Source organism: Epinephelus moara, chromosome 17 (genome assembly GCF_006386435.1).
Source record: "Epinephelus moara isolate mb chromosome 17, YSFRI_EMoa_1.0, whole genome shotgun sequence".
NCBI lineage: Eukaryota > Metazoa > Chordata > Actinopteri > Perciformes > Serranidae > Epinephelus > Epinephelus moara.
In genome coordinates, this window is record NC_065522.1 from 28,462,150 (window position 1) to 28,473,818 (window position 11,669).

Below are 11,669 nucleotides of genomic sequence, written 5' to 3' on the forward strand. Positions count from 1 at the left end.
GTTTTTATTGGTTTTAGTCACGTTCATACTCTTTTTTGTCTAGTCAAGTTTCAGTCAACTAAAAGTCTGAGCATTTTAGTCTTATTTTAGTCAGAATAATCCATGACTATTTTCGTCTCGTTTTAGTCGACGAAAACTGATGACATTTTAGTCTAGTTTTAGTAATTGAAAATTGTATTTTAGTCTCTTTTTAGTAATGCAATTCTATTATACCCAGTCAATATAGTATAAGTACCTAGTATAGTATAACCAAACCAAAATTTTCTTTTCTAAATTAGCTCCTAGTTAGAGCTAAATATATATTTATTTATACAACAGTTAGTTCCGACCGAGTAATTTGATTGGACGAGAGGCATTCCGTGAGTGCTGATATAGAGTATAACATCACTGGGACTTGTAACAGTAAAATCACTCCGCTCACAGGTGTTATAAGTAAGGGATAATGTATAATGAGCCGGTGAATACTGGGAAAATAACTCCCGACAGGGGAATAGAACCCCGACGCGCACCCTGCCCTGCCGGCAACGGCTGAATCTCCTTGTCAGGGCAGCGTCCCTAGCAACGCTGGGCTACATAGCAACGGTCATTACACAGTAATATCAGACCTCTGAATGCCGCGACTGACCAATCAGAATACAGCATTTAATAGAGCCGTGTAATAAATATAAATACAGCCGTTAATTAACCAACTGTCACACTCGCTACATTGACACAAACTGACACTAGCGTTACACCAAGAAGATGGATATTTTCCCCAAAATTACATTTGAATTAAATTATGAGTGGTCGTCAGGAGAGGACGAGGAAAAGGAAAGCCAGGACTCTTCTGTGCAGACCTCCAGGTGTGTTTGTGTAACATCAGCCGACCTCGACAAACTGGAGAGGAGCAAAAATTAAGCGAACACGGTCAGGAATTATCAATGATCATCTGATGAGGTACTGATGAGGATGAGGGAGAGTGGAAGCTGAATCCGGCCGTGCCAACATCCAGGTTTGCCAACGTTTCATCAGCCGAACTGGACGAAGTTACACAGCTGCAGATCAATGTAAATACAAAGTAGCTTGTAAGTTCCTGGTGTGTGTGCCGCGTTGCCTGGCAACAGACTGGGGGAACTGTTTGTTTTTTTTGGCGGAGCTACATAACATACTTAAATAATTTATTTCATCACCTTTTGTTAACATTTCCTTACTCAGCGTTGCTGTTTAAGCTGTTGTTGAACTGTTGTATAAAAGCAATATCACATGAGAGCGAGTGACGTTGTACTGTATATCGTCACGGCTGTAATCCGTCTGCGCAGTGCGACGCACAGCCTAGGAAACGGAAATACTGCCAAATAATAACGCGACTAAACATTATAGCGTTATTTCGTCTCGTCTCATTTTGGTCAACGAAAATGAAGAGACATTTTAGCAGAGGTTTTATTTTGTAAACCACATTTAGTCTCATTTTTATTCATCAACAACATTGCATTATATATTTAATTATAGTTATCGTCACATGACCACCATTTACATCTCTTGTCTCGTTTTTGTCATGTGATAAAGGTTCGTTGACGAAAGCAACACTAGTCACAATTCAGTCCAAATTAAATTAAATTTTCAGAACAGGTTTCCTGCGTTTTTCGCCTCTGTCAGAGCCTTTAGAGACGTCTGACCAAGAATCAGTGAGGAAAATGTGGCGGCGGGACACAGCCGGCCACCACAGAGGAACGGGGCGCACACAATCGCCTTATAGCTCAGACAGTTCACTTTCAACAATTCAGATAGTCAGGTGGATGATGATGAAGAAGAGGAGGAGGAGGACATACACCCACCGGCCACTTTCTTAGGTACACCATGCGAGTACCAGGTTGGACCCCCATTTTCATTTTTGGTGTCATTGATTCAACAAGGTGATGGAAACATTCCTCAGACAGCCTGACAATACACAGCAGGTTGTCAAACGTCCACGAGTCATCCTAAAATATGCCTGGACACATCCATCATGGAGGAGAAGCTCCTGGACCAACTGGTGGTACTCCCCTTGACCCACCCTCTTTTTTAGGGTCTCATGTACCCACACAGATCTCTGTTCATCTGCTGACAGCCTCTCACCCTCAACCAGAGCTACAGCAGGTTCCCTCTGCCTCAACATTTTAGGAACTAGATACTAATAACTGTGAAATTAGTTGTAAACTTTAAGAGAAACTGGACAAGTTTTAGAAGCGCACAACCACGAGGCAGTGATTTCATTTTTTGTTTATAGTTTCTGTAGGTTTGTTCAGTTTATTTTAGCTCCTTGAATCTCTGTTTCTTCCTGCTGCAGTGTGTGTGTGTGTGTGTGTGTGTGTGTGTGTGTGTGTGTGTTTTGCCATCTGTCAGTCACACTCTGTGCCAACAAGTTGTCTCAGTTCAGCACCATTAAGACTAATTTCACTAACTGTCATCTATCAACAGTTCCAGCTCTTCTTTTAAACATTCACTGGCTGTCTCCTGTTTGTTTCTCAGACTGATCTGTCACACAGCCACGAGCTGTCGGAGTAAAAATCAAGCAGTAAATGGATCTGTGGTCGGTACTGTTTAGTTTTACAGCGCCAAGACACATCTCCGATCTCTGAACTCGGCCTGACTGCATGGAGTAGGGGTGTCATGATATAGCAGTGCTGACGATAACCATGATATTTAAAAATAAAATATTGCTTTCATGTTGATAATACACATGTCACTCTTTTGGCCTCTATAATTGTGTATTTAAAAATGAAATGCCACCGTTGTATGGAGTCACAGGAGCGCCATAAAAAATAATAAATCTGTAAAGCAATAACAAAAAAAAAGTGAAGATATAGAGGAATAAATAAAAGACTAAATAGGTGAAATAAACAATAGAATAAATAAATGTGGAAAATACAAAAACATATGATATATAAAATATATTACAATAATAATACAATTCAATAAATACAATAATTAAAATAATAATAATACAGTTGAAATAATAAAAATAAAAGAATAGTTATAAATAGTAAAATAATAATTAATAGCATTTACATTTATTTTCACGTATATTTCTGTATATATCCATTTTTAATTATTTTTAATATATATAAATATCGCATATAAATTACTTTTTTCTGTATTGTATATTTTTATATAATTTAATTTATATATTTTTATCCCTTCATTTTTTGTTATTCTTTTCCCTGTTGTTTTTTATTTGTTTCTATTCCCTTTATTTATTTTTCTTATATATATTTCCACATTTTTATTTTATTACAATTATTTTATTAATTCTCTTAATATTTTTATTTGCTTTTTTTATGTGTTCTTCCTAATACTTCCACATTTATTTTCTTTGTTTGTTTTTTTTTTTTTTGTGGGATAGTTTAGGGACTTTTTTTTTTTTTATTCCTTTTTACGGCACTCCTATAACGCCATATTCCTGAAGGATTTTATACTCAACATTTATATGTACCAAGAAGGACCTGAGAATATTGCCTCTCATCAAACACACATTAACTGCACATTTACAAGAAGCTAGTTCGCTGCGCAGTTTTGGTAAAGAGCGACTGAGGGTTGTGCATGTTTCTGAGGATCCTAAACATACAAAATCACCGCTGAGTAACTCTGCAATCATTTATTTATTTGAACTCAATGTTACATGCAGCTCTTTGTAGATAAAACTTAAAAGAGTTAAAGCTAAAAGTTAAGTGTTTCCCTCTCGTCCCTCTGAACGTCTGCGTCTTTGTTGAGGAGTGTTTCATTGCTTTTGTATTTCTCTACGTAGGAAAGAATCCTTCACAAAACTAGAACTTTTCTCTTGTCGTGTGTCCTCAGGTTATTCGAGACTCTCCAGTCTCTGTTCTGGTCGATATTCGGGCTGCTGAACCTGTACGTCACCAACGTGAAGGCCCGGCACGAGTTCACCGAGTTCGTCGGGGCGACCATGTTCGGGACGTACAACGTCATCTCGCTGGTTGTTCTGCTCAACATGCTCATCGCCATGATGAACAACTCCTACCAGCTCATCGCTGTAAGTCACGACCACTTTCCTTCTTTACTCCCATCAGTGTAGTGGTCACATGATCACAGCCTTTAGTGGCTCGCTCAAATATCCTGAACATCATTTTCTCTGTTAAATGTCTATATAAAATGTCTTGAAATTAATTTTTTATGTCGACCCAATAGTCCATAACCCAAATATATTAAAGTTTCTTATCATAATGACACAAAAAGAGATTAAAGACTTTGACTTTTTGACAAATATATTAAAGTTCACTATCATAAGTGAGAAAAAGAGCACAGAATAAAAAAACAGATTGATAGTTTTGCTTGAAAAATGACTCAAGCTATTTATCAAAATAGCAGCAAGTTTTTGGCCAACTCTAATTTTTCACCCTGATAAACAGAAAAAATGATGAGTTAATTAAAAAGATAAAAGACTTATTAAGTATGTAACATCAAATACCAAAAAAGAAAAGGTATGGACCAGGTCAAATTAATGAAAAGATGAAAAAGATGAAAATCTGCAAGGCTGCATCACAACAGGTCGACGTTAGATCAATTCAGTTCACAAAATACAAGTTTAATTCACAAGAAATAATGGGATATGAAATGGAAGTTTGAGAATAGGGGCCCAGACATGAAGCAATTTGTATTCTAAAATGAGTTCACGAACACGTTGTCTAGATTAAAGAACAAAGACAGTGAATTTAATATACAGTAACATTTATAACACACAAAACTCCTAAGACTAACCAAAAATCTGGAGACAAAACTGCCCTAATGCTAACTACCAAATGGTCCCAGTGAAGTGAATAAATTTGATGTTCCAAGTCCGATCCAAGGAGGCCCCATTGGATTAGGGGTACATCTGGGGTACCGGCACATCACAAGAATCCTTGAGCAGAATTTTGGAAGCCAGGTCGACACGGCATAGTGCCTGATCCTGCTGGGGGGCAACTGCCATTGGGGAGTGCTGTTGCCATGAGGGGGAGTGCGGTAAATCAGTAACACACTCTCAGCCCTAATGACTAAATACATACTTCAAGGTATGTTGCCGAGTTTATAACGAGCAATTTTCTAATGTAGGCTGAGAATGAAGTCAGACGGGGAGAGACAGGGATATCATGTACTGACGCTGAGTGACGGACCTGTCAGTCTACGTCTTGTTTTCTTCTGCTTATTCTGATTTAATACTGTTTCGCTATGTCTCGTTAAACTCTTGTGGTTTTATTTCTCATACCAACCATGGCAACAGGAACAATCCCGTTTTGCTCTGGTCACATGTTCAACACACAGTTGCTGAAGACAAAAATTTAGCTTGGACCGGTTGTCGTTACAGACACGGACAGTGCAACAGAGACATTTTAGAAAATGCTAGCTAACATTAGTTAAATATTTGTTAAAAAATAAACCTGTATTTGCTAAACTGAAGGCAAATTACTTTAGAAAAGAACCAGCATTGGAGTTAGCCACCAAGAGTAGCCACTGGGACTAACCACAGGCAGTCTATGGGACGAACTAGCTTACTGCTACTTCCGCTATCTCACAGGAAGTTGCGCCCATAATCATTTCTACAGTAGCGCCCTCAGGAATAAGGTGGATAAGCTGCTACTTTCTAGTCTCATATGTATGAGAGGAACCCTCTCTATTACATTCAGCAAGCTTCAGAAGACTGTACCTATGGAAAAGAGTCAGTTAAACACCCTAAAGGCCCAAATATTTACCTCAGGCTTTAATTTCTCTTCTGATCTCCAGTTAATGCAAACTCAGGCAGTCTACTTTGCCTCATCATCTTCCTTCAATGTTCTTACATTAAAAGCAGCTGTCCCTTTCTAGGCAGGATTTTATTGTGACAAAACCTCCAGAGTTGTAACTAAGCAGAATGAATGAGATTATGAAGACATTATTTGTGCTCAGAAAGAGACACTGAGAGCAGCAGAGCAGTGACTACAACATGACTGATGGACACGTTATTCTAAATGTACCATGTGAGCTGTTGCAGGAGGCTACAGGTCAGTGATTTTTCACCTGGCCGTGTTGTACCAGCTTTACCAGAATAAAAAAAGACCACCTGTCAGTTTGTGTCCTGACCCCCAGCTGTCTTGTCTTTGTCCTGCAGGACCACGCCGACATCGAGTGGAAGTTTGCCCGCACCAAGCTGTGGATGAGTTACTTTGACGAGGGCGGCACGCTGCCGCCTCCGTTCAACATCATCCCCAGCCCCAAGTCCATCCTGTACCTGCTCGTGTGGCTCCACAACAAGCTGTGCAGGAGAGGCCAGCCGCCCGGGGACGACACGCACAAATGTGAAAACCTCCGAGAGTTCACCGTAAGTCTCAAATTCATACGCTTATTAATCATAGTCTTTAATGTTTGTTATTGTGTCATCATTTCTTGCTTCTGGTAGAGGCAGTATCCAGACACACAGCATCAGTGAGCTCATTGTGTTAATGTTACGTTCACATCTTGAATCAGCACATTGTCAATAACTTATCTGGCTTCCTGTCTGTATACGAATTATACCTTTTTATATACGGCTGCTGTTGAATAGAATAAACTCCCAGTATCTTTGAAACTTTGAAAGACTTACTGCACATTCAACAAGGGACAAATCAGATAAGAAGGACCCATACAGGTGCCAGCTGCTACTCAACTTTAACACACTCACACACTGATAAGCTAGTCATTGGGAGCAATATGGGGTTCAGTATCTTGCCCACAGGTGCTTCGACATGCAGACTGGTAATCTATGTTAATCTATATTTAATTTAAAATCACTTTAATGCTGTTGTAGACGTGACAGAAGTAAGTTCATTATAGTTTGTGATAGTTTATTACCCCCAAAAATGTTATCCTCTTGAGGGTCATGGGGGGGCTGGAGCCTATCCCATTGGGCTAGGGGCAGGGTACACCCTGGACAGGTCACCAGACTATCACAGGGCTGACACATAGAGACAGACAACCATTCACACTCACATTCACATCAACGGATAATTTAGAGTCACCAATTAACCTGCATGTCTTTGGACTGTGGGAGGAAGCTGGAGCACCTGGAGGAAACCCACGCTCACAAGTCACATTCTGCACAGTGACATATGTCACTGGCGTTGTATGCTACACACACTTGCCCACCATGTTATTTTAAAAACTTGATCAACATTTGGTTTCACATGGGACACAAACACGGTCTCCAGGGTGAAAGTCTTGAGTTTGTTTGACCCATCCACCTCCACTCCTGCCCACCCTATATGGACTTTCTCACTCTTAATACACTAAGCTTTAAAAGTGCTGCCACCCCACGCATCTCATACCAGCGCTAAAAGGTGCCTCAGTGCATCGGTATCTGATGCGGACAGGCCACTGACCAGGAGTCAGTATGTAATGAGCTGCGAGTGAGCGTGTCAGTTGGGAATATAATATTCATACATGCAGTTAAACTTAGACTTCTTATACGCAGCAGACTTTCTTTCTTGTTTCTTTGCCTTTATTGTTTGTGTCAGCCATGCTAAGCTCTCTGCGCCCCACAGAGGAACATTTCATCCGTCTGCATATGAAAAAAACAAATTTCAAATTAAAGTTGAGCTTGAATTTGATGGCTCATGACTGGATGAGCTGCGGCGGCCCGCATCAAACCAGTGAGCTCTGCAGTTACGAGACAGTCGGTCTCTGTGCTGTTCCACTTCAGACAAAACTCCCAAAGTTCACGAACTCCTGAATAAATGTTTTATTTATTCATGTGTAGCCTAACGTGCTGCCGTGGCCATATGCCCGTCACCCAACAGTCATGCAAACAAGCTGCGGAGGCCTCAGCCGGCTGTAAGGCCATATGCTGATATTCATGTTAACAAGTCACCGGAGGATTTGCAGGCTTCACATGCAAACTGAGCTCTGGTTACTGTGAACGCTGCTGTACGTTGAAAGCAGCTGCACGAGCTGAAGGAATGTGCGCTCTCTGCAGGGAAAATTCAGTTTTATTGTGTCAGTTTGATGATAATACTTTACTCACCACTCATCGCTCAGAGTCCAACAGGAAATAGAAGATAACACAAACAAATCAACATGTTTTATTTAATTTGTTGATCGAGAAAGGCCAGATTTGAACAACAGTACTTCTTCTGTCCTGACCAAAATGTGTCTCGTGCTGCCACTGGTCTTGTTTACATGTTTTTCAAGAAGATTTTTCCCAACATACGTCCTAATTTTGCCAGTTTTATTCTGCTCTAAGTGCTAAAAGAACAACATTTGTTCTGATCGGTCTCAAGTCTTGAAATCTGGTGGACAGCAGTGCAACTTTTCAGATCGCATGAAAATCACACTCCTATCAACAGTTAAAGTCAGTGACCAGTTGCACAAAACTCCTTAAATTTTCTCCTCAAGTATTAATTTCGTCTCAACTAAGGTTACCTTAGTTAAGGGAAAAAGATAGCGTTGAAAGACATGGAAATATAGCAGGAGAAAAGAAGACAATGAAACCATACTGGTCAGAGGAGCAAAGGATTAAACTTCTGGAGGAGTACAATCATAGAAAGCAAAGTAAATTTGATCCCCAAATACCAGAGAGTAGAAAACGACTGTAAGAAGAAGCGACACAAAATTAATTCAGTCAAATCTAAAGTGTAGAATCAGAACTTTTTTCATTTGCCACCTTAAACTCGGTCATGTTACAGTTAACATAGAGACCTCAAGTGTTTTTTACTGTGCTTTGGTTGCTAAGGTCTTTTGTGCAACGGTCTAGGGATTCCTTAAGTGTTTCAATCAGGAGAAGTGAAGTAAACATAATATTTAATACAGAGTAAGGCCCAATCCCAATACCCCCCTTGCCCACTACCCCTTGGTCCTTGAAATGAAGCAACGAGGGGTTGAAATCGTTCCCTAGGAATTGGGACACCACTCACTCCGTCACCACAGTTACATGCACGCATACGTAACTAATTTAAACAGGAAGCTGCGAGCCATCTACATTTCCAACCGGCATCTACAGTGGAGTCTCCAGTTGAGTTCATCCTACCGATCGCGTTTGCTGTATTCATCATGCTTCGTTTGTTGAACGACAGACGACAGGGGACTTCTGCTAGCTAGCTAACCAGCTAACATTACGAGGTAGCATAGTTATATTAGCTGGCGTGTTATCGTAACTTGAAAAATCCGACAATTTTGTAGAACAGGACAGATGACAGACGCTGGATAATGCGAGCTAGCTAGCTAGCTAGCTAACAAGCAACCTGACAACGGTAACGTTAGCCAGCTGGCTAGCTTTCTGTCAACTCCAATGTAGACATCGTGAATAGCAATAAAAAAATTGTTATACCGTTCTCTACACAAATACACAGTTATTCGAAAACATTTTTACAAAAGTTCCATGTGTATTTGCGAAATTATACATACATGTATGAACTTTTTTCCCCGTCTCTTGCTCGGTGGTAGCCATGGCGACGTCTACCACTCGCTGACAAGTCAGTGTGTGTGTGTGGGGGGGGGTTATTGGGACTGAGCCTATGAGTGTACAGATTGACAGATGATTAGTGGTGATTAAGATTTAACAGAAGTCTTTGGCGCCTGGGAGATATTTTGTGAAAGGCAGCAGGATAAATCCCTTCATGGAGTCCAGACACTGGTGGAGGTGGTGGCTGATGACTCTGAGGCCAATGAGGCTGATGAATCTGTAAAGACCAGGTGGTGATGGGGAGGTGGAGGGCGAGCACGACTGCAGCAAGACAGAACTACGGCAGAGACAGAACCATATTTAAAATGAAGAGCAGTAAGATGATAGGCTGACGGAGAACCTCAACTAGGAAAATCTTAACTCAAGGTGATTTGTGCAACCGGCCCCAGAATTTTTGAGTAAAGAAAGAAAATGCTAACGTTGTGTTTAATAAATGTGCTACATATGAATTTACACTGCACATGTGTGTATTATTTTATATTAATAAATTCCAATCATGAGGTACATTCAGACAGCGCTCCGAATTTTTGCCAACAGAACTTGCTAGCGAGCGCTGGCTAATGTCTACGGAGAGTTGTTTTGCCTCCAGCTAAGCCCCACCCACCAAAAAACTAATACTAATACTTTTGTGCTTTTACTTAAAATTTTGAATGCAAGACTTTCACTTGTGATGGAATATTTCTGTACTGTGGTGTTGCTGCTTCTCCTTTACGTAGATGCTTTGAGTACTCCTTCCACTACTGCCTGTAACAATAACTCATACTTTGTAACATGATCATATGTTTTGTGTATAAAATCAAAGTATGAAAAGTAACTAAGGCCACGAAGAGTAACTAAATCCACAGCAGAGGAACTCAGAGTTACGGAGCAGTACAGGAGCGAAGTGGACGAACGTATATCGTCTTACAGGAACACAATCAGACAGCACATGGAGCGACATCAGCTGTGTGTCTGTGAGCACAGAAGGAACATCAGCAGATAAACACGTCCTGATAAACACATTTAACAGTCCAGTCATCTGGAGAGAGAGACTGTGAGCAAGCAGTGATAACACACACACACACACACACACACACACACACACACTGAGTGCAGCTGGCATGTTCACCTCAGCTGAAGTCAGCTGAGTTATATAAGCCAACCAGCCCACATAGGTTCACAAAGCCACACAGCTCTGCAGAGATCTGATCAAGGGAGGGAGCCAGGGTGTGTGTGTGTGTGTGTGTGTGTGTGTGTGTGTGTGTGTGTGTGTGTGTGTTGACAGAGTAAGCTGGAAAACAACATGAGATATGGAAGGCAATGATAGGCAGAGAAGGATTGTTACAGGAAGATGTGGAGAGGATGAACATTAGATCTGTTACTCAAGTAAAAGTACTAATACCACGCTGTAAAATACTCTGTTACAATAACATATATTATTTAATTGTTATTTTTTATTTAATTATTATTATTATATGTAATATTTATTGATTTTTTTTCAGCACTTATTTTTGCATGTATCAGAAACATACAAGTTGATAATACTTTCTTCTCTGTGGTGGATCTAATTTTACGTACTTTATATTTGGCTGCAGATAATTTGCTGATTATTTTCTTGATTGGTTTGTAAAACATTAGATAAAAGTAGAGACATGCTTTAAATGTCTTTTCTCCCACCAACAGTCCAAACCTCACGATGACTCAGTTTACTGTCATTTAATGCCGTGTACACACGAAACGATATCAGCCAGATTGTAGCCCGTCGCAGCGACGTACGGTGTCGGCTCGGATCGTGAACGACAACAAGCATTGTATGTGATAATCCATTGTTCATGAGGTGTAGTGTGTCATAGTAAACGACAACTGATGCCACGTCGGGGACGCCTCATGATGTTCCAACAGAAAGTCTAGCATGTGTGATTTTCTTTTTGTCGTTCACAATCAGTGTTGGGTAAGGGTTACTTTAAAAGTAATCAAAGTACGTTACTGCGTTACTTTCTAAAAAAGTAACCAGTTACTTTACTGCGTTACTCCCTGAGTAAAGTAACTCAGTTACTTTAAAAGTACTTCCAACGTTACTCCCTGAGAATAGTAACTTTTAAAGTACTTTTGAGTATTCTACATTTCCTATTGGGCAATGGACCACAGGGCGCTAAGCCTACATTTTTTTGTCTCCAAAATTAAAGTTATGGACCACTTGCCCTTCACTGAGATCCAATTCTCCCATCACAGCCGTCACTTTGACCAGTAGAAACACTGAACGATC

The 11,669-nt window shown here is 40.3% G+C and overlaps 1 protein-coding gene across 1 annotated transcript in view; it reads left to right on the forward strand.

The window, feature by feature from the left end:
- trpc5a (transient receptor potential cation channel, subfamily C, member 5a) overlaps positions 1–11,669 on the forward strand; it is a 219,471-nt gene that overhangs the window by 195,317 nt on the left and 12,485 nt on the right. The window contains exons 14-15 of the mRNA XM_050066698.1: positions 3,814–4,009; positions 6,101–6,310. Of these exons, the coding sequence (XP_049922655.1) occupies positions 3,814–4,009; positions 6,101–6,310 (406 nt within the window). The remainder of the gene's footprint in view (positions 1–3,813; positions 4,010–6,100; positions 6,311–11,669) is intronic.